Genomic DNA, 24,631 nt, shown 5'->3' on the forward strand with positions numbered 1-24,631 from the left:
CCCGTCCCCGTCATGTATTGTCCGCCAGGATCTGGCTGGACGAAATCAAATGCAAATCACAAAATATTAGAGAAACTTAGTTGTTTTAGATTCGTTAGTAGTAGTTGTGGTAGGAGTGTGGATCTATCTAATCCATCTAATGAACAGCTTGCCAGCTAATATGCTAACCTAGCTTTCTTGTTTACTTTGGTAGCTAACACGATATGAACGCTAGCTCGGAGGAACGGCAACTATAATGTAGTGTAATAAAACTACTATGAACAAAAGCTAGTGGTTCATATTAGGCTAGCAATAACGTGTTTATAATTGCAATCTTATACGGGTATTCTGCTACGTTCGGTCATACATTGTAACTTGCATGAATACATTGTTTTGCGCTAGCATGTATAGCTAGCCTCGTTAGCTATACATGCAGTATGTACATGTACTGTCACAATGTACGGTAAATCACCCGGAGTATACTGTATGAGTATTCCGTGTGTGTGACTGCAGACATTCTCCTGCCATGACAAACATGTAAGGCCATCTGCTGACATTGTAGTTGATATATTTAAACGCTAGCAACGTAGCATAACACAAATGTTTTTCCGACCAAACCCATGTCTAGCTCCGTCGGTTAGATCGGTAGCATACACGCTACGCCAGCTATAATGTAATTACGTTTCGCGACTGACCGCACGGCAAATCACCCGGAGTATATTGTCAATAGGTATTTTGTGTGTGAATGCAGACATTCTCCTGCTATGAGATACATGTATGCAAGGCCATCTGCTGATATTAGAGTTGATATATGGAAACGCTAGCAACTTAGTTAGCACAGTTAGCACTGTGTCAATGGCTTAGCAGTCCAACACAGTTTACACATTTAAACAGTCTTGTTTGATAAATACACAAATAACAATGCAAACTTACAGGTTGTGTACCCGAATCTTCCCCTGCTCCAAACGGTCCAAACAAACTAGGAATAGCATCGTCCTTGAGTTTCAAATGCTGTGCATATCCGGCCTCAAACTGGGCAATGTTTTGGAAGCTTTCGTCTGTGAAATGCCGGTTCTTCGAACCTCTGAAGGAACAGTGTTAAAAAGACATTTCAACCACTGACTTCGTCGTGGTTCTTCCGTCGGTAGGACAAACAGCTCAGGTTTCTCCTCACATTTCAGGAAACAGGTCCTTGGCAGTGGCATGACTGGATCGATTGTGAACTGAACCAGAGCTTCCAACAGTAAATGTTAGGCTGGCAGAGGGTGCGGCCAGCGCCGCTGGGTGTGGCCATAGCTCTTCGGGATTGGTCCATTTCGTTCCGGGTACCGCATGACATCATGCCGTACCCGGAACTAAATGGAAGACTCAAATGGGCAGTGACGTATCTCCAACGAGGCGTTTTGGGGAGGTATTTTCTGTGTTAGAGTTTTACTCGCTACAGGGTGTACTTTGAGGGTTTTGACTCTGCACACCGTTTACATGCATAAAAACCTTCATAACACACAAGGGGACGGGTAATAACCGGAAAAGCATGACATGGGAGCTTTAATACTCTTATCAACATATGAGTGGACAAATATGCTTTATATGTTTGTTTATTATCATTTGAACAATGACAACCCCCTAACCCTATTAACCCTATTAAACACAACAACCTCTGAACATTACAAATATTCGCCTCAATTCAACCTGGAACCTCTCTCATACAATAATACAATAGATAGATAGATAGATAGATAGATAGATAGATAGATAGATAGATAGTACTTTATTGATCCCAAATTGGGAAATTGTTGTTGTTGCAGCAGCATAACAGGCATTTTACAATAAAACAAAACTACAAAATATACAAGAATAGAAAGAAAAATAAAATATAATATAAAATATAAAATATACATGTCGAAATAGAAAATATACATGCAGATATTATATATATATATACAAATATATATATATATTCAAATATATGGAATATGGAGTATAAATATTGAACAGATTATAGAGTAAAATGTACAACGTGGTTTTATTCCAAGAGAAACTATGGAGCAGAGAGTTCTCTTTCAGCCAGAGGTGATTTATTGTACAGTATTATAGCAGTGGGCAGGAATGTTTTCCAGTATCTGTCCTTGTGACAGCGGAGCTGCAGCAGTCTGTTGGAGAAGGAGCTCCGCTGACTGTCCAGCTGCAGGTGGAGAGGATGGCTGGGGTTATCCATGATGGACAACAGCCTGTTCAGTGTCCTCCTCTCCACCACAGCTTCAAAGGGGTCCAGCTTGATGCCGATGACTGACCCAGCTTTCCTGATCAGTTTATTGATCCTGCTGGTGTCACTGGCTCTGATGCTGCCCCCCCAGCAGACCGCAGCAAAGAAGAGTGCACTAGCCACAACAGACTGATAGAAGATCTCCAGCATCTTACTGCATACGTTGAAGGATCTCAGCTTCCTCAGAAAATAGAGTTGGCTCATCCCCTTCTTGTACACAGCGTCAGTGTTGATCCTCCAGTTCAGCCCATTGTCTAAGTGCACTCCCAGGTACTTGTAGACCTCCACAACTGCCACATCCTCTCCTAGAATGCACAGGGGCAGAGGAGGAGATGTCCTCTTCCTCCTGAAATCAATGACCATCTCTCTGGTCTTGGCCACATTCAGAAGCAGATGATTTCTTCCAGTCCACTGAACAAAATCACCCACCAGCGCTCTGTACTCCTCCTCCCGTCCATCCCTTATACACCCTACCACTGCAGAGTCATCCGAAAACTTCTGCAGGTGGCATGACTCTGAGTTGTATTGAAAGTCAGAGGTGTATAAGGTGAACAGGAAAGGAGACAGCACAGTCCCCTGTGGGGCTCCAATACTACCAACCACCACATCAGACAGCACACTGCCCAGCCGGACGTACTGTGGTCTGTCCGTGAGGTAGTTGGTAATCCAGGAGATGGTGGACGAGTTTACCCTCATAGCCTGCAGCTTGTCACTCAGTAGCCGAGGCTGGATCGTGTTGAATGCACTGGAGAAATCAAAAAAGGTGATTCTCACAGTGCAACCCGATCCATTCAGGTATGAGTGAGCACGCTGCAGCAGGTAAATAATGGCATCGTCCACCCCCAGGTGAGGCTGGTAGGCAAATTGCAGAGGGTCAAGGAATGATCTACCAGGAGCTGCAAGCAACAGGCAGCCACCAGCACGGCGCCGAGTCAGAAAAGTGTGTGTGTGTGTGTGTGTGTGTGTGTGTGTGTGTGTGTGTGTGTGTGTGTGTGTGTGTGTGTGTGTGTGTGTGTGTGCAGGGCCGTATCCACCATTGAGGTCACCGAGGTCCGGACCTCGGTAATTATTTCCGAGCTGCGTATAAAAAAACTTGTGAAATAACGGCACTAAACGGGGTTCTTTGTAGTACTTCCATTTACTGACAATGGGGGCGCTGCATAACTACGTAGCCTCGATTAAAGCAAACAGAAGAAGACGACATGTATCAACAAACCACCGCAGCCCGCCCCGGACTTGTATCGGAGCAACAGAGGAGTGATGAAGTATCTAGAGATCTGAGTCCAGCGGGCTGCTTGTGTTTCTGTTCATCAGGACATCATATGACCAGCAGATGCTGTGTGAACGCACTACGTTAGTCAGTGGACGTCCGACAACATGCACTAACTTATATTGCAGCTATAGGCTATACTTTGGTTTACATTGCATGAATAAACTAGCTAGAGAGCTAAAGTTAATTTCATTCATCCAATGTCAGAAGGATTACATTTTAATAAACATTTGAATGCTTTTCTTTCATTTCAATTTGAGTAAAACATTGAAGATATAACATTGTATTGTTTTCTTTTTACACTGACTCAGATATAATGAAAAGACTACGTCAGTCGAAGCTCAGCTTTGGTCAGGAAGAGACAGGACAGGCAGAGAGAAAGAGAGAGAGAGAGAGTAGGTGATGGAAATCAGGGAGGAACTGCAGATACAGTCACACAAAAAGAATGTAGGCTTAATAACCCCATCTATCTAGCTATCTATCTATTTATGTATCTATTTATGTATCTATCTATTTATCTATTTATCTATCTATCTATCTATCTTCATTTACACTATAGACCAGGGGTGGGCATTTTACGGCCCGCGGGCCACATCCGGCCCGTTGGCCGGCCTTGGCCGGCCCGTGTGAGGTTGATCATAAATTATAACATAATGAAAAAAAACAGCAACCTTTTCAAAATAAAAGCAACACAGCTGTATTGCTTGCATGGCGTAAATACTTTTCTAACTGTGTTGCTTTTATTTTGAAAAGGAAGCTGCTGTTTTTTTTATTTATTTACGTAAACGCGCATGCCGTAACAGCTACTGTACGAGTGATGCTGGCCGGCTAGTCCTCGAAATGTCCGCTAAGGGCAAAAAAAGAAAGATCGATACTGAATGCCGCGTTTTCAACAAGACATGGACCGCTAAGTATTTATTTACAGAAGTGAAAGGTAAAGCTGTGTGTTTAGTTTGTGGTGCGCAGGTCGCTGTGTTCAAGGAGTACAATTTGAGTCGCCACTATGCTACCAAACACGCAGATAAATACAAGAACCTGTCTGAGGAAGAGTGGGCAAAGGGGTCGGATGCTTTGCTAGCTAAGCTGCAAAGCCAACAACACATTTTCACAAAACATTCCACATCCAGAGATGCAGCTGTCAAGACGAGTTATGTCTTAAAAGTAAACCGTTTTCGGACGGAGAGTTCATTAAGGAGTGTTTGTTGGACACTAATATGCCCGGAGAAAAAGGAGGCATTTGAGAAAGTGCCGCTCTCCCGACGCACTGTTACGAGGAGAATTGAGGACATCGCGGGAAATCTGGAGCTTCAGCTGCAGAACAGAGCGGTCAACTTTGACTTTTTTTCCTTGGCTTTGGATGAGAGCTGCGATGTACGTGACACTGCCCAGCTACTCATCTTCCTACGTGGGATAACTACAGACTTCAAAATCACGGAGGAGCTGGCAGCCATGCAGTCAATGAAAGGGACAACAACAGGGAGTGATTTGTTCACGGAGGTAAATGCATGTGTGGAAAAGTTGGGACTGAAATGGGACAAGCTGGCAGGCGTGACAACGGATGGTTGTCCAAATCTGACAGGGAAAAATGTTGGACTATTGAAGAGAATGCAGGATAAAGTGACAGAAATTAACCCTGAGCAGAAATAGGTATTTTTGCATTGTATTATACATCAGGAAGTGTTGTGTAAGTCAGTGTTAAAAATTAACCATGTTGTTGATGTTGTAACTAAAATAGTTAACTTCATCAGGGCAAGAGCATTGAATCACAGACAGGTTGTTGCACTTTTGGAGGAAAGTGAGACTGAACATCGTGACATACCCTACCATGCAGCTGTCAGGTGGCTCAGCCTGGGCAAAGTGCTGAAAAGAGTATGGGACCTGAGAGAAGAGATTCAAGACTTCTGTGTGAAGAAAGGAAACGACATCCCACAGCTTTCAGATGCAGACTGGATGGCAGACCTTGGTTTTGCTGTAGATGTGACTGCACTAATGAGTGAACTAAATGTCAAACTGCAAGGCAAGGGCCTTTTTGTGCATGACATGTACAGTGCAGTGAAGGCTTTCATGAGAAAGCTGCAGCTTCTCTCAAGCCAAATGGAGGACAACATTCTCACGCACTTGCCAACACTGAAGGAAGCCACACCATCAGCTGATCACCTCCAGAGGTACTCATCCATGTTAGAAGCACTGCATGGTGAGTTTTCAAGGCGATTTAAAGACTTCAAAACAGTTGAGAATGAAATGAACATGATCTTTTCCCCATTTACATGCCATGTGGATGATGCACCCAGTGATGTTCAGCTTGAACTCATTGACCTGCAGTCTGACACACTTCTGTCAGAGCACTTTAGGTCAGTCTCACTGCCTGAGTTTTACTCTTCCCTGAAAGAGGAGAACTTTCCACACATCAGGAGACGTGCTCAGAAGATGATGGTCCTCTTTGGATCTACCTACATATGTGAACAGACATTCTCAGTGATGAAGTTCAACAAATCCAGATACAGATCCTCTATCACTGATGATCACCTCTCAGCTGTCCTTCGCATATCCACCTCAGACATTGAACCAGATTTCCGTGCACTTGTTCAAGCCCAAGACAGACTGGATTTTTCTCACTGAACAAGTAAAATTAACTGAAAAACAAAAATCAAAAGCACTCATTTCTTTTTGTATAAAGCTGATTCATTTCTTATCTTTAACATACTGTAAAACACCTTTTCAGTATTGGTATATTGAGCAGAATTAAGTTCAACTTATTTTTGATTCGGCCCCCCAACACAGCTCGAGTTTCTGAAGTGGCCCCTTGTAAAAAATAATTGCCCACCCCTGCTAGACAATAGGCATATTTTTAACAACATACATCTATTGCAGTTATGATGTCATAATAACATACAATTGTATAAAACACAATATGCTTCCATCTTTGTTCTCTTTTGTGAATCAAACATAACAGATTTTTATTTAAAAAATAATGCAAACAAGTGAAATGAACTAAATTGCTGAATTGCTTTTAATTCACTGGCAGGAGCGACAAGTGAGGAGGAGAAAAAAGTGAACAATGAGGGAGAGATTGAGAAAGAGAAAGAGTAGAGGACAGAGAGAGTAATGAACAGGAAGAAGACAGAGAGACTAAAGAAGATGGAAGAGAGGGGGCAGGTTATGGAAAGGAGAGAGACATGGAAAATGAATGTTGACAATGTTTTGTGATCATTTTAGCCTCTCCTGCATGTCCAGATCATTAATATGTAACAATCAACTGATTCTTATGCATTACACTTTCAAAAATAATTTATGCTGCAGCCCACTGACATGGTTTGAAATCAATATATTATCCATTTGTGACCCCCCACAGGACTTAAAAATCAACTAACTAGATAATGAAAATCCCCAAAATCACGGGGGAGTATACCCCCGAACCCCCCTAGCATGTTTGGACCTCTGTATTTAGCAAATCCTGGATACGGCCCTGTGTGTGTGAGTGTGGAGACACTGTGATGGATCGTTGGAGCTATGTGCAGCTCAAGGCATATATGCTCGAACGGGAGCTGCCTGGACGCTGCAATCATGTTGCGCGCACTATCCGTGCTGAGTGTGCTGACTTTTCGTACAATGTCCCACTGTCTGGCTACCTGCATAAAGTCAAGTGCTCGGCGCAGTTGTCGGCGAAATGTCGCTCCTCTGTTTTCATTGAAACAGCTCCTTATATCCGTTAGCGCAGCTAGCTAGCACCAGATGCTAACAACAACAACAACACGTAAGGTGTGCCTCGCTCGCGCCACGCATACACACACCCTCCCGGTCCTCCCGATGGCCAGTCCGGGCCTGCCGGTGAGCATGGAAGTGTGGTCTGCCACAAGCGGGCGGCAGGAGCGGGGCTGTCAGCATCAGCTTGTAGATGGTATTTTAAACTCGATGCGCTCTGAAACTACGGGGCGGCCAAGGACAAAAAATACACATGCGTTAATCGCGTTAAAATAATTAGTGGCGTTAATTTTTTTTTTTGCGTTAACGCATTATTAACGCGTTAACTTGACAGCCCTAATATTTATCAAAATACCAAACAGATCATGCATTTTAGCCATGCCTCATTTCGCTCTATGTGCTGTTTGCTGTCTACGGGTCTGATTCTGCTGACCACGCCCCCCTGCAGGAGATGGTAGCCGTGCTCTGATCAGCTGCTGGGCTGTCAGAAGAGGGGGAGAAAAAGAGATCTCCGTCCTCCGTGTTTTATTATATAGAGTCGTTATTCATTTGTTTTAAAGCTCAATAAATAACAAAGAAGACTTTTGACCGGCACTTTTCAAATTTTGTCCGGAAGATTTAAACTTTAACGGACATCTTGACGGGCGAAATAAACTGAAACTGAAACTCTGCCGCACGGTCCCCTCGTTCCTTGGAAGAGGCGGAGAGGTGGGTGTTTGTCATCTGCTGGTGGACTAACCGGAGAGAATTACAGTGCTTGCCTCGACGGGGAGGGATTGCATTGAATTAAAGCAGCGGGAGCAAACGCTTGCCTCGGGGAGGGAGAAAAAAAGCCACAGCGGAGAATAAACAGAAGGGTAACCATGGTAACTATGGGCGGGAAGTCTTCTTCGCTGCTTTTGTGGCAGACTACAGCGCCACTTACAGGCCTGGCATATGTACTACAGGGTCTCCAGCGCTTTAGAGCGGCAATGGCCGGCCGTGGCCCAACCCCACATTCCCCTGATAGGTGGAGAGTTGGCCCAATAGCCGTAGCGCCACTTCTGTGATGACATAGAAGTGTTCAAATCTGGATCAGTCTGTATCAGATCCGTTGCAGCCCCTTTTTTAGAGATTTGGGTATGGAGGAAAATAGAGAGGGTTGTGTTTTCTGACACTTGGTGGGTTCCCTGGAACACCGGGGACACATATTCATGTATAAAAGACGTACAAAAGAGCATTTTGCATGATAGGTCTCCTTTAAATTTGACAATGTCAATTTAACTTTCTACTATGTACAGGTATCTTGGGTCAGTCTTGTCTTCCAAAAATCAGGAAGTAAAGTCCCCTGCATATATGCCTCAGGTTATCTATATACCGTTGGAGTTTGGTCTTTGAAGAAAAGGATTATTGTATTTTCTAAAGCTCAAATCTGATTTTTGAAATATTTCTGCTTGCAAAGGTGTTTTGGCTGTTTATGCTTTAATGTTTAATCTTTCAAATGTGTGCTTGCAAATGTGTTTTGGCTTGTTATGCTTTACTGTTTAATCATATAGTGAATTTCCTTCCCATTTCAAAGGTAGTTATTAAGAAAAATAAGCTTCTTCTTGTTAAATAGAAGTCAGTTTTAGAATAGCTGCCGCTGGTGGAAGAAGCTGAAAAATTACAACAGCGCACTCTGCTGGTTGTACAGAATTGTTGCACAAGACAGGAGTAAAAAAACTTATAAATACAACACACATAAATTACAATTATATGCTAAAGTTTAATTTCAAGTGTCACACATAGATAGAATCACAGGTGGTTCCTGATATTAAGATAAGAAACCTTACATAATAGTCTCTCAACCTAGACTGTAGAATATCCAAACACCATATACTTGAAGTAAACACAGTTTATGACATTAGCATAAAATCATGCACTTTAGTATATACTATACACAGTAAAGTTAGATTTTCACAAGATTTCTATTTTCATATTTCAAAGCCAAGACCATACACTGTACAATTTTTATTTTTAAAATGTCTGATTTTAAAAATGTGCATAATTTTTTATTAATCTTTATTAATCTTTAAAAAATAAAAAATAAAAATAAATAAAAACTTAAAATAATAATAAAAAAATAAAAAAATTCCCAGATTTTGAAGTTAAGTTCGGATGACATAGGATCTTTTCTATCAGGAACGAAGGTACTATTCAGTAGATTAGTAATTCATCTTTGATACATTTAATAACTATATCCAACTACTTAAGAAATATGTCACCAAAAGACACCAAGATAAGAGCATTCGCAGTGCCAGGCTCAACTGCAGACATCAAGGAAAGGGTAAACATCAGATCAGATGCTACAACAAATCCGAATGATAGTCAGAAGACATGGAACCAAATAGAGAAACTGTTTGAACAGTGGCAAACAAGAGGATTGATTCCAGCAGATGATCAACCTGAACCAACAAAAGCCCATAGAAGAGCAGTACTCGACTATGAGCATGAACAATGCCTACAACAGCTAAATGTATGGAGGGAAGCTGAACAAAGGTTTATAAGAGTTACAAGTCTGATACTCCATCTGGAATATGCCAGCCTATTGACAGACAGCATAAATGTGGTCCAAGTAGCAGACCTGCCAGTGAGGGAAGACAGCGGAAAAAACTAAAGACGCTCAAGTTATCCAAACTCCAAAGCTGTATCTAAGCCTGGCCGAAGTCCCTCCTCCCTCCCCAAATGTTGGATTTATAGAAGTATTGCAGTTCAATGGAGTCTCCACGGACAAAAGTGTCAAAGAATTGGAGTATGAAGTAAGAGTGCTAACCAGTAAATCCAAACAGCTGATGGAAGAGAACATACGATTAGAAGAAATCACAGAAGAAAGACGACGAGAAAGAGAAACACAAAAGACAGAGCGGGAAACGCTACAAATAAGACTTTTGAAGATACAGGTAGCTGAGAAAGACACTGAGGCTTGTAGGAACAAGAGAAGGAGAAGGGAGGAGAAGTTTTCAGAGATGGCCATAGAACCAGAGAAGGCAGGCCAGACACCTCCAACAATTCAAGCTCAGGAAGAACCAGAGAAGGCAGGCCAGACACCTCCAACAGTTCAAACTCGAGTAGTGCCAGAGATTCAGATGCAGAATCAACAAAGACGTGGAAGAGGATTCCGGTTTGAGGGATGTTACTGTTGCAGCCAAATGGGCCATTGGTCCAGAGATTGTCCGCACCACAGGATGCTACAAGTACCAGAACATTGCACCACACAGCAACAAGCCCCAAACAACGGCCCTTCACACAGTTACCCCAGGGGAGGTTTCCATGACTACAACAGAGGCAGGGGGTCTCAGGGATGTCAAAGAGGAACAGGATTTCCAAACATGAATGTGTTGAATGTTATTTAACAATCGTGAGTAGCATATTGCATTTAAATATAAATCATCCACAGATTAGTAGAAGAAGATTAAAACATAGTAGAACATTTAGCAGACTATTTTTGTAATTATGAGAAGGAAAGAGATTACGAGTGATGTTTTTCCCCCACACAGAAAACTATTGTGTCCACACAGCTAGTGAGGTCAAGACAATGGGTTTACGCCCAAAAGATGAAGATGAAATCCTAGTCCTCGCCCAAGACGGAGGGTCCTTACCAAGTCCTCCTGTTTAAATCGACTGCAGTTCAAGGGGCGAAGATACACCTGATGTGGAGCTGTTGAGACCTGAAAACAGAAACTCGATTCTGCTGTGGTGAAGTCTGGCTACAAAGGGAGGTGTTTCAATAAGATCGCTTGTCTCAAACCAGTGAAGAAGTCAACAAGAACCCAGCAGAACTAGAGAGTGACTGTTAGCGGGAGAACAGTGACAGAGTGACAGAAACTGGCACAACATTTACCAGCCAGTACATAGATAGACCCTGTCAGAAGACCGGGGCTGTGTTTAAAGGGGAACTTCATTTATTATAAGTTGAGGAATATATGGAGTCAGATTACATTCTCTCATGAACACATTTTTATAATATGTCAGAAGTTTCTGTTTTAAGGCATGAGCTGCCAACTAAATAACATAACACTGAGCTTGGATGAAGAAGTTGTAGGGTTTTTTACAACAGTTTCAAGAATCAGTCTTCATTATTTATGTTCAAGTGAATTTGCTGATTTATAAAGTAGTGCATAAGGCAATATCTATTTTTAAGTGAGGGACATCAGCCCTTCATGTTCTTCTGCATGTAACCCTCTGTGAGAATAGTTCGTATTTCCCTCTAGTTTAAAGAAATATTATTTTGTCATGATTTGTTTGTTTAGCAGTGTCAGCCAATCTCTAATCCTAGAGCTATTAAGGCCCAGGCTCCACGGGAACGCATACGGCAAAACGCATAGGATTAACGCAAACGCAAACGCCAAAAAGCTTCCGTCCACACGCAATATACACCGGATTGTGTCTTGCTACACGAGACAGCTCCGTTTGAATCCAACCGCTGGAAAAGCTGCAGTACATATGCCGAGCCTGTACGTGGCGCTGTAACTTCCTCCACAAAAGCAGCAACTTCCTCCACAAAAGCAGCGAAGAAGAATGGTTGTCATGGCTGCACTTCTGTTTATTCTCCGCGGTGGGGGCCGAGGGAACCGGGCAGAGTTTTTCGCCGGTCAACGTGTGTTAAAGTTTAAATCTTCATGCTTCCTCATGCAGCAGCTGATCCAGTAAGTAAAAATAAACATATTTATAATTAGTTTAGGTAGTTTGAGAGGTAATTAAAATAGCTAAGGGTGATGATCTGACTTGAAGTGTGTGTTTTGCTCCCGCTGCATCACAGCGGGAGGAGCTGCGTGTCTCCGTCCTGTCAGATTAGACTTCACTCGCGTTTATGTCCATATCGAGATAAAGATAAATAATCTGAATTCAGTGTGCAGTGTACTTTTGCGGGGGTGAGCAGTAGAGGCGGGGAGAGGCGGGGCTATTGCGTCGTCATTATCAGAAACGGATGACCGTATAGGCTACCACACGGCCCCGTTGGACCCCCCAGAGCGCTCCGTTCCCAGATCTATCCACCTTTGGACCCGTTGTCGTTTGCAGGGTCCGTTTCTACCGTTCCGTTACGGCGTCGTGTAGCTTAAAGGGCTAAACGCAAGAGAAATATGCGGATACAACCCGTTTTCGTTCCCGTGGAGCCTAGGCCTAAGACGCATTAGCAACACCAAGGGTGTGGTTTTTCACAGCAACACTGATACATAGTACCATGACAAAAGCCATTATTGAACTAACAAGAAGTAAACTATATTTTTGTGCTAATGGCAGATTTTTAGTCAATGTGCATTTATATCATTGGAAGACGATACATCACACAACATCTTTGTACGCCTTGTGGGTACACAGAGAATTTATATGTGTTTGCTACGACGTTATGGGTTTTTCCATGTCCTATTCATAATAGGGTAATCATTGCGATATTAATTGAGCATTTTATGCTCAGAGGAGGGAAGGTCATGATTAGTCTGATAATGGATTTCGGTAACGTTGTAGTTAATAAATAGTAACATGTTGTCAACAATAGGTCGCATAACAACAAAAGGTATACCAAAGCTTGGGCCTCCTCCAAGGAGGGAGTGGTCCAGTTTTAGATATTAGACAAATAGAAGTGGATGAATATGTCAGAGCTTTGAGTAATATTATCCAAGTTTTTGTCTACACAGGCTAGGAAAAACTGCACAGCTACCAGACGAGACATCAGAAGAGACTCCTGTTCGGCCAGGTGATTGGGTGAGGGTGAAAGTTCCCAAAATACAGTGGGCTGATCCCCGGTGGTCGGAACCGTGACAAGTTGTAACGAACTTCACACGAGCTCCGGTTTAAAGGTAAAGAAAAAGGAGCAAATTGACACCACCTCACACATTGTCACCCTTCACTGGCAACTTCCAGAGAAGTATTGGAAGCTAGGACTGATTTGGCAGAGCTGGAACAAAACAATAAATAGAAATAAGATTAAGATAGAAACTACAGGAAAGACGAATTGTCTTGAGATTTGTATAAAATTGCACACTAAAGTGAAAACTTATTTTTTGTTTTACACCTGAAAAAGAACCACGTTCTGTTCCGATTTTTGTATACGTTATTTTTGTACTCATCATTTACATTCTGTAACTGACAAAACCATGGATAAAATAGAGATTATGTCAAGAACAAAGCCAAAGCAATTGTGGGGTCCCCTAGGGATAAGAGTCAGAATAGCATTGTTGATTGTGTTCATTACACTTGGCACCTTTCTGGTTGGATGGGGAGTACAATATCATGAAAGACATGGATCCATTAGTTCACTCATAGAAAATGCCCACATCACTAACAAAACACCAGCCGTGTTTCAGAGACTTTCACTTATCCCCAGAGCCAAAAGATCAGTTGAGCAACAAGAGGAGGAGTTAGAAATACTCGTTCCCATAGGTGAGGAGGTTACAATCAAGATGATTCACCCCCCCTATATGCAGTTCTTGTATCAAATGATGAGATGGGTTTAAGTGATCGAGATATGTAAGTGATGGGGATTTACAAATTTGGGGAATCTCCAAATACACTGGATCCATGTTTTAGACTGTACCAGAAACACCCCTGTTAAGACTATGGACAACCGACTGGTGACCTGAGCACAATTATTGAAAAGTTATTACAGTAGAAACAGGGTACTAACCCACGAGGACAACTGTATGTACAAACTCTATGAACAAAATTCCCCAACATTTTGTGGCGACATTGCACAGATGTATTCAGTCACAAAAGTTACTATTGCTCTAAGTAATGGTGAGATTTAAAATATTGGAGAATATATGGGGACGTCCTTTTATAGTGTGTGTGAAATATGTGGTGCTTGAAACATGTAAGTATTTCAATTTATAGAAGAAAATGGTTTCCTGAAAGAGTTATTTGGAGTAGACGTGTTACAGTGGGTGAAAACAATGTTTAGAGATATAGTAAATGTATTAGTAGACATTAATTGTGTTTAGATGGCATTTAACAACTAAAACAGATAGTATGATTAGAAAATAGAGTGGAGAAGGTTGGATTTATTTTACCTCAGTGTGTTAGAATTTCTATAGGTAATGCGTCCCGAGACCTGGACTCTCTCTCTCTCTCTCTGCCTGTCAGACTGCTACGACCCCTTTCAGACAAAAGACCTCACTACAGGAGACTCCTCCTCCTGCTCCATCGAACAGACAGAGAACCAGAGCTGAACCAACAACGACAAGACTGCATCCAGAACCATCTCCACCTGAGGCATCCAGAACCAGAACAGCATGCTGACATAAAGAGGCATACTCTCATCAGTCCCTCAGACAGGACATGAAGTTCCAAGCTGAGCCACGAGATATGGCACAAGAGCAGAGTGTGGGACATGAAAGCAGAATACGCCCTCCATACAACAGCGAAGAGACTGTAAAGAAGGAGATGAAATGCAAAGCAGTTGGGCCACTGAAAAGAGTAACCGCGGAATGATTCAAGAGCTGATGGACTGAGGAGAAGACAGAACCAGAGGAGAAGACAGAACCAGAGAAGTTGGAAGGTCTAACAGAATGTGAGGGGGTCGTGGCTTGAGACAACAAGAGGAGGAGAAAAAGGAAAACGGGAGTGAGTGAGTTTATACATAAACACACTTATTCACAAACAAACTTGAATTGATTTGATAAATGCGAAAAGACAAAAAGATTTATTAGCCACGAATTAATAAATTGGTAAATTAAAATAGTAATAAAGAGGAAACTGTTAAAGTAAAATGAGGAATTAATCCTAAAACACACTGAGGGTACTGTGAGATAAAGGGGTAGACATGATGGACATATTCACCACACTTTACACTTTAAGCAGTGAGTGTTTTGGGACTTAGGAGTACAGAGTAGAACATATTTTTCAATCTTTCCATCATGTAAACGAATTATTCCCTAAGACATTTTATTCATGGGTGAATTTGGTAGAGATCTAATGTGTTACAATATTGATCTACAGCTAAAGGGATAGTTTTAGTGACCACTCTATAAGAGTAGACAAATCTGTGTTTGTTGGACGATGTTAAAGGGAGAGCTAGTACCAAGCCAAATATAGTATTCCAATCTAAAGTATTGATTTCACCATTGTAGCATAGTTATTACCATAGGAGAACCAGTGGAAATAACACCAGTTTGTCGTCTAAGATGGAGAGTTGTAAAAGACACTGGGCAAAGAGCGATTGCAAATTTAATTTTGGAAAAAGCAATATAATTGGGAGTAATACATGCGGGGCCTTGGATCACTCATTGCAATGGTGCATATTTTTGACAACCCATATCGTTTAGGCAGTTGTTTTAAATCTTACTTGCAGCTTCACAGGGAGCGCACGGCACCAAATTATGAGTTTAAAGGACAAGCGCCACCACCTCCTAATGGTCATCCATTTAATCAGTGATGACCTGAAATTTAGAGATGTTATTTAAAGTAGAAACATATCCGCTATAAGTGAAAATTCCTAAATTGAACTACAAACCATTGATGAAATAACTTTCTGTTAACTGTTTTTAAAATCCTTGATAAAGGAGGGAGTAACTGTTACATGCTCGGACACCTAAGGTTCCACACACTGTTAAAGGGTTTAGCATAGTTCTTTAAGCAGACCAGAATTGAAGATAAATTAGTATAATGAGTATTTGATATTCCACCGGTTTTCACACCATTTAAGGAACTTTATCACTGCATTAGAACAGACCACCCGAAGGTACTGAAGTAGGAACTTTTAAGTGATGAAATTCTCCAATTGTTGTAACTGACCAAAATCTTCTCCCAGAAATGACTGTCTGAAATGCCGTATCCCAGAGTAGATGTTTGATGGTATCATGGAACTAAAACCTTGTACGCAGTCTTGCCACAGGATTGGACTGGGACCTGTGCACTTGTACAGCCAGTGATGTTTTATATGCAGTACCAATGACAGTGGGGCAGTTAATCAACATGGCGAAACACCCCAAAACCAGTAGGGCTAAGAGACCAGTCAAAGGAGCGAGTTTAGGCTCCACAGTGTACAAGGATAACATAGGGGTGCCCAGGGGAGTGCTAGATGTTGTAGTTGCATTCCATGTACCCTAACGTACCGATTGATCACCACGGCCTTTTCTAGAGAACATATTACTTTCATACTTTAAAAAGTATGAAAGGGGGGAGGGTACATTTCTCATAAGGGAACAGTTTCAATTGCTAGCAGAACAAGACGACCCAACCCATATACAGATATTGATGAAGATGATGACAGTGTGTAAATGATGTTAAATTATATGGATGATAAATGATGAGATTGTTCAAAGAATGTCCAAATCATGTGATATTTCAAATGATGAAATCATTAGAATGAAGAACCAGCTACAAAGTGGTATTACTTTGCACTATTCTAAAATAGTTTCCTTCTTTTATGTTTTATACTGTTATTAGTGATGCGATTTTTAAATAGTATGTTTTTTATACTTTGTAAAACAAGTCCCTTAACACTGAATGTGGTATGGGAACGGTTTCTGTGAAAGGAGGGAGTAAGAAATGTTCTAATACCACAAGTTGCTGCTATTTTAAAAGTGATATTGAATGATTAAAACTAGAAGTTATGCACAAGGGAAAACTTTTATGTTTGAAGACCAGCCAAAGTATTTTTTGTATTTTTGATGATGGTTATTTAAACCATTCTATTCTGATTGTATGTTTTTGATATGAGTTATGTACTATGCAAAGTTCAGATGAAGAACTCATTAATTTCAGTATTGTGTTCACACCTTAAAAGGTGTGAAAGGAGGGATTGTTAGAAATTAAAATCAATGTTTAATAGCATAATTTAGTCTAAAACATATCGTCAGTTGAAAAGCTGTTTTATTGTGAAAAAACCGGGAAGTTCTCATGAAATCTCAATGCCAAGCTTTTATTCTGAAAATCCTTCATATCCGGTTAGTAGTTAGTAGTTAGCATGTGGCTAATATCACGTTTTCTGAATGAAGTGAAAATGACATGGAGTGTTGCACACCAAAACCTACGGACTTTAACACTACATCTATAGACGTCGAGATATTATTACTGCTGAATATTAAATGAAGGTACAGTTGATCGTAAAGTGTTTTCACATACGTGGGTAGCTATGACGTCAGAAGGAGTTACCGTAAATGAGAACTGTGCCGTAAAAGTGTTTCTAGGATTTCTAAACTAACTATTACTGCTGTTTATAAAGTATTAAATAAAAAGTAATGAAAGAGATAAGGAGGAGAAAAGGCTTAAGGAAGTAAGCAAGGAATACAAAATGTCGAAATCCTTTGTTTCACGCGATGTCGAACATTGAAGACGAGGAGGGCGGTCCCCCTATCTGCACAGCGGGAGAGAACGAGAAAAGTATAAAGGTGATCGGAAAGGACAACACGGCCTCTTTTTCTACGCTGCAGCCTCCCGAGAGACATCACCGGCTTTGTCTCTTCCTTACCTATGCTTGTTCTTTAACCACGTTACTTAATTAAAGTACCAATTTGAACCTTTTCAGAGACTCCATTAGTCTCATTATTTTAAGTTTCTTTCCTGGGAGCGAGAAGATCACGATTCATCAATGGCAGAACTTTATTGAGGCCTGTAATTAGTCGACTACAGGTATCTTGGGTCAAGTCTGCGTTTAAATCGTGTGTGTGTGTGTGTGTGTAGAGGTGTGTGTGGTTAAAATACATCAGCCTGCGGTCGCTCTTTAGCCTTTCTAATGATTCTATCTGAAGGTAAACACAGTGAAGGCGGTGCGTGAAAGGCGGTGCGTGAAAGGCACTGCACGCTCCTCTTCTCAGAGGCTGAGTTAACCCTCCCGCTACCTCCTGGTGCCGCAGAGATTTCATGAAGTGAAGGAGGTTTTCCTTCTATAAAACAGCTGTAGGCAGCAGATACTGTGAGTGTCACGGACATGAATTCATAGATCAAGGCAGACTGGTGCACAGTGCACACTCTCCTGTTTTCCCAATCCGGTGCTTAAACAAATATAGCTCTTCACCCCTGGCCGAAATGTCCTTAAAATGAAGTCCGAGTACGACATTTTAATTCATGTCCTGCCAACACTGGCAGGACAGAAGGCGACACGCCCGTTCTAAGCCGTGTTTCAAAAAGTGTATTATGTTGTTACATCGTTTCAGATGTTATGTTTCAGTTGTGCTCTTGATAAGCCATTAAAACAGTAAAAACACATTCAGTTTCCTTTTGCTTTTTGTGTCTCCTGTACACCAAAACATACCCATCTGTGATGGAAAAAGAAAGTAATCCAAAAGTAATCTAAAAGTAATCTGATTAAGTTACTTTTTTAAGACACGTAACTGTAACTGTATTCGGATTACTTTCAGAGCCATGTATTCAGTAATCAGTAACTGATTACATTTACAAAGTAACCCTCCCAACCCTGTTCATATCGCAATATATTCCAGAAGTCTGAAATGCAAAAAAATGTCCCACATTAGGGCAATTCACCCTACTTAACCCCAAATAAAAGAACCCAATAAAAAGAGTTGTTAAATAATAGTGAAGTCACGTTGTAATAACAATAACTCATCTCTCGGTTTGAGTGTTCTTTTTCTGCTTTGCCAAAAGCCACTGTGTCAAGTGTCTAGTGACTATTTCTCTTAGCGGATGCATGTCAATTTAAATCAATACATACAACTATTTTTTAAATCAATAAAAACATTTTCTAAATCCATAAAAGCATTTCAATTAATATTGGGAGTCATGTCGTTACTTTGTTGAGAATGTGGCCATGTAATAAGCGGGATAATTTGCAGCGACTTGGTCATATTTGACTAACTCTCTTGATCGAGGGCAGACCCCGTGCCGACCACGGCCCTCGCGTTTCAAACTGTCCTAAATGAGGTGCTACATCTGTAGGAAAGTCTCACCTGGAGAGGGGGGGCTCAGGTAGTACTCACCTGGAGAGGGGGGCGTTCAGGTAGGACTCACCTGGAGAGGGGGGGTTCAGGAAGGACTCACCTGGAGAGGGGGGGCTCAGGTAGCGGTCGGCCCAGCAGTTGGTTGAGGTGCAGGCTGGACTTCAGGCAGGACTGCCACTGGTTCAGAGAGTGAGACACCTGCACGTCCAGCTTCTGTCTGGGGGGGGGCAGGGCTGAAACACACACACACACACACACACACACACACACACACACACACACACACACACACACACACACACACACACACACACACACACACACACACACACACACACACACACACACACACACACACACACACACACACACACACACACACACACACACACACACACACACACACACACACACACACACACACACACACACACACACACACACACACACACACACACACACACACACACACACACACACACACACACACACACACACACACACACACACACACACACACACACACACACACACACACACTGTATTCCTATTTGTTTTCATTGTCTGACATTTGATATACCTGAGTACATTTATTCAGGTACAATTTTGAGGTACTTTTGATGCTTTATTTGTTGATTCCACTCCACTACATCTCTGAGGGAAACATTGTATTATTTTATCCCTCACAATCAATTCACAGCTTTATTTAATTTATACAGAATTACATTTCAATTATCAAGAGAACGGTTTCACTGGAAATTGGGTGTGGCGGTATTAATGACAGGAAGTGACGCAGCGCTGCTCTCATCTTTTAATGTGTGTTTTTTTACCTGCCCTGAAGGCGTCTCCGGAGCTCAGCCCGAGCAGAAGAGCCTTCAGCACCTCCTCGTCTGCAGGAGGCTGGGCTCTCTGCAGCCAGAAGCAGGTGACGCACACAGGGAGGCGCAGGGCGGGAGGCACAGGGGCCAAGGAGGCCTCAGGGACCCCCAGGGCCTCAAGGAGAACCTGCAGACGTAGAGAGGCCTCCGCCTGGGGGAGGAGGAGGAGATGTCCCCATTTAAAAAACATTAAAACTTGCTAACAAGTGTCTAAATGACACGACTCAACGTCATCACGCCCAACATTAGCCGCCATTAGCTTAGCGGTGGTGACGTGAAGTCATGTGACCGTGCTGTAGTTCCTTTATAGCCCAACATTAGCCGCCTTTAGCTTAGCGGTGGTAACGTGAAGTCATGTGACCGTGCTGTAGTTCCTTTATAGCCCAACATTAGTTTTTTACTTCAGAAATCTTAAAGTGGTGTTAGCATGTGGAGATTATCCTACTGAACTAAACATGTAAGTATCATAAACGTTTGTTACAGACATTCTTTTATGTCATAATCCAAAATCACATGGAGGTATCCCATTGGACCAGGGAGATGATTCCTTCAGGGTCCAACACAGAAATAACACATCACTCCATCACAGTATAAAGACATAAATACCAAATGTAAAGATGCACGAACCCACCTTATCCAGTGTTTGCAGTGAGAGCTGCAGGGAGCTTGCTGTGGAGGCGGTCTTCACAGGGATGAACCTCAGCTGCAGCCCCTCCCTAACTCGCTCTATCACCTCCCTGCCCTCGCCCAGCAGCAGCCCGTACATCACCTGCCGCAGCGGCCTGGCGGTAAGGTGAGCGCTTGGTGCGGCGGCGAGCTCCACGAAGACGCTGAATTTCATCTTCTGCAGCAGCAGCACGTCCAGGAATTCCGCCGGCAGCCAGGCCTGAATCAGAGGCAGCCGGGACCAGTCCGGGACACCAGCCACCTCCAGGGGGACAAAGTGAGGATACTTGTTAGAGGAGAAGGACTCACATCCTGTACTGGAGTTAAAGTAGAAGAACTCAGATCTTGTACTTGAGTACAAGTAGAAGTACTCATATCCTGTACTTGGGTAAAAGTAGAAGTACTCAGATCTTGTACTTGAGTAAAAGTAGAAGTACCAGAGTGTAGGAATACTCTGTTACAGTAAAAGTCCTGCATTCAAAATGTTACTGAAGTAAAAGTAGAACAAGTATTATCATCAAAATATAGTTAAAGTAGCAACATTTAAAGTAGTCATTGTGCAGAATAATATATATGATATGTTTTATAATCTTTGATGCATTAATGTGTTGTCAAAGCTGGTAAAGGTGCAGCTAGTTTTAATGACTTTGTATACTGCCCAACAGCTCTTCCCAGGTCCAAACAGCGCAGTAATCCCATGCATTATTTGGAAAAACTTTATTTGGCAAGAAACGGTCTATAAAGCTGATAGCAAAGTAATAGCTCTGAACGGAAGTTGGAACACAAAATAAGGCACACAAAATGTGGAAGCGACCTATATCAGGTGAAGAATGTAGGTGAATATTGAGTCTCTTTGGATGAAAGTTAAATGTTATATATTATCATTACTTCTGTGGAGAATGGAGGTGCTATCCCATGGATGAAGAACTTTTTGAGGGCGCTGGGAGGAAGTTGGTACTCCTCCATCCCCAGATTCAAGCCCTTCATCACCTCCGCCTTTTTGTTGCCGCTCAGTTCTCCCATCAGCCCCAGCGCCGCCTCGAAGGCCTCCTGAGGCTTCTGGAAGTTCTGCAGCCAGCACAGCAGCCCGTCCAGGTGGCCCATGTTCCCGCCGCCTGCCGGGGCGAACTGATTCCAGCTAACGTGCGCCTGCAGCCGGTGTAGATTCACGTAGTCGTTCCCGGCCAGGGCGGCGAAGGCGGGCAGGAGCTGGCGCTGGATTTTAAAGAAGATGCAGAAGCTCGAGGTGTTGTAGCTCTTGCAGGGGATGTAGCTGTTGGAGCCCCTCCGCACAACCATCTCCCACTGGAAGTGTGAGAGGGGCAGTAGTCCCACTGGAAGGTCGTAGATGTAGAAGTCGCTGTCTCCGGAAAGCACCGGGCACTGCCACTCCCGGGCCAGGGCGGCGATCTCCGGGTCAGCCTCTCCATAGCACTGAGCCACCTGGACGTCCAGCCGCCTCAGTGTCTGTCGGAACACCAGCTTCACCAGCGTCGGCATGATGTACTCGCGCTGGCCGCGCTGGCCGCGCTGGCCGCGCTGGCCGTCCTGCGCCGCTCGATGCGCTCGTTTGATCCGATCCACTGCTCTCTGCATCACGGTTTCATTCTTCTTTTCTAAGATGTCCGATCCTCCGTCCAGCACTATGTAGGGCGTGATCTGACAGTCTCTGAGCGCTTTAACAAACCTCTCAATAAGGGCCGCGAACGCAGTATACTCCCCGCCGTGATTCTGGTCCAGACCTGAGCAGTCAATAACAGGAAACACAAGGAACACATTGAACACATTGAACACAGCAATACGAAAGCTCTTTTCACACATGCTCTGCAAACCTTCTTTTCCTCTCAGGAAGTTTCTAGCTGAGGAATTGGCCCGGAAGTCTTTAAGCTGCAGCTATGATAAGAGAGTTCTTTAGATCATAGGAAAGGAGCCTCAATGCTTCCTTTATTATCTCTAGATGAGTTTACAGTAGTCCGTTCTTATTAAACATATGACCCGGAAGTACCTCAGTGGCCACCATGATAAGAGCTGTTTGAATTCTCTAGATGATAGGAAAGGAGGTTTGAAAATGCCTTGCGGCCGCAGCATTTGCCATCACACAACATTCGGCCGATTATAACCAAGAAATTATATCATGAAAGTTACGGTGCTTATTAAGAGGGGTGAGGTACTCAGATGAGTACCAGGAGTCAGTGTTTGGTACTCCAACTTCTGGCCCCATGTAAAGTTATGTGATGAAGCCCTGTGTCGCGAACGCCGCCGCCACCGCCGCCGGGGTGCTAGTGGGTGCAAATGTATTCATTATTGTATGAACATGTTTTAATTGGGGGGTGGACGTCACATCCATGTAGTCCGCTGTATAGAAAACTGTAGTTTTCCCCACAGCAGACGCGTATTAATGTCGTCCGCTGGCGCATCATAAACGTTGGATAGTGAAAGTGCAGTCGATTCTCAAAGCACCGCAGTCTCTTCTAAGCCCTTTTGAATTCTCCTCTCCACTATTCCTTAACCTCGTGACGTTTCACACAGAGGTCAAGGAATAGACGATAGGAATAGACGATAGTAGCTGATTTTTGGACTATTCTACTGCAGCCTGGGTCTTTCACTCTGCAGACTGTATGCTCTCTGTATGACTGACTGAACTTTCTTGCAAGAAATAAAATATGGCAAAGACAGCTGAATGGTTTGATTCTCTATCCACATTTGATAAATACATTCCCACCACAGGGACACTAAAAGGTGACGCACACAGCTGGGACCGGAGCGCTTGGTGACGTTCAGGATTATAAAGCTGAACAACTGTCTCTGTTGTTGGAAACTTACCTAAAATGTTTTATGGTCTTATTTTAAGAATGTGATCACATGACACCTTCTGATGTTACTGCAAATCTGCTGTAAACTAGCTAGCTAACGTAGCTAACCTAGTCATTTCAGATATACTGACAAACACTTACTTTTACTCAAGTGCAAGATCTGAGTACTGTTCTGTGTACTGCAGTACTCACCTGAGTTGACGTATAGCCAGTGGTAGAGGTTGCTGCCGTCGATCAGCAGCCAGCTGTGAGAGAGGCGGCGATCCCGGTAGATCCTCCGGTGTTTCTCCAGCAGAGTGGTCAGGCCTTGGACTCCCATCCTGGGCAGAGAGTTACGGAGGAGCCGGTGGGGGGGCTCCGCTCTTATAGGAGCTGCTGCACCTCCTCCCTCCCTCCCTTAAGTTTCACTTTCCTCACATCACAGCAGCTCCCAGTCTCTGCCTTCTCTCCACCGTGTTAAGCCATTATTTAAAAAATATTTAGTCTTTATTTCGAGATATTAAGTCATTATTTTGTAATATTAAGTCATTATTTTGTAATATAGGCTAAAGTTTTTATTTTGAAATATAAAGTTTTTATTTTGAAATATATAGTTTTTATTTTGTACTATAAAGTCTCTATTTTGTAATATAAAGTCTCTATTTTGTATTATTCATTCATTATTTTGAGATATTAACTCATGTTATTTAAAAAGTTCCTCATTTAAATGACTTACTTGTCTCCCTTGGCAGGATGTTTTTGTAAAGTTTGGAAACAGAAAGTGAAACTCAGGAAACATCTCGTTTTAACCATACAGTCTGGTTTGACCCCAAGTGGTCCTCTGGCAAGCGGGCACACGTCCTGGAACCACCTCGATGGAAAATGGGTCAAATCTGCTGCAGTGGGGCAGCTAAATAATTGTTGAATGTTTTGAAAGTTTTGATTAGATATGAACTCAACTGACAAAGCAATCCTACTCTTAATATGATTTATTTATTTAATGTATTATTTGATCAATAAATTAGTTTTAAGAGCTTTCGTTTACACATTTTCCATATATGTTGTGTCATGGGGACATACAGATTCGGCCTTTAATGGTCCAAGGGCAGGGCAGGTGAATACAACTATGCCATGAATGGAGGAGAGACGTTGGTATAATTATTACTATTCACCAAAACATTATTCAACAATGTTTAAACAAACTAACTCCATGTCCGGTTTTGCAA

General features: G+C 42.6%; 1 protein-coding gene across 1 annotated transcript; it reads right to left on the minus strand.

The window, feature by feature from the left end:
• Window positions 1-23,927, minus strand: LOC117481024 (protein asteroid homolog 1-like). The gene is made up of 6 exons (XM_034128475.1): window positions 23,619-23,927; window positions 21,502-22,355; window positions 20,579-20,875; window positions 19,900-20,098; window positions 19,170-19,302; window positions 1-35 (listed from the first exon to the last, which is right to left on the minus strand). The coding sequence occupies exons 1-6, from the start codon at window positions 23,743-23,745 to the stop codon at window positions 11-13; spliced, it is 1,635 nt and encodes a 544-aa protein (XP_033984366.1). The 5' UTR covers window positions 23,746-23,927; the 3' UTR covers window positions 1-10.
• Window positions 23,928-24,631: the final 704 nt, after the last annotated feature.

The sequence above is a fragment of the Trematomus bernacchii genome, unplaced genomic scaffold, assembly GCF_902827165.1.
Source record: "Trematomus bernacchii unplaced genomic scaffold, fTreBer1.1, whole genome shotgun sequence".
Classification (NCBI taxonomy): Eukaryota; Metazoa; Chordata; class Actinopteri; order Perciformes; family Nototheniidae; genus Trematomus; species Trematomus bernacchii.

Bases quoted from the DNA above. Each gene is read 5' to 3' on its own strand.
- LOC117481024 (XM_034128475.1), bottom strand. From the start codon at position 23,745: ATGGGAGTCCAAGGCCTGACCACTCTGCTGGAGAAACACCGGAGGATC. The intron at 19,303-19,899 runs GTAAAAAAACAC...TGTGTGTTTCAG, and splicing joins CGGAGACGCCTTCAGGGCAG to CCCTGCCCCCCCCCAGACAG. The intron at 36-19,169 runs GTGAGTCCTTCC...GATTTCGTCCAG, and splicing joins CCTGAGCCCCCCCTCTCCAG to CCAGATCCTGGCGGACAATA.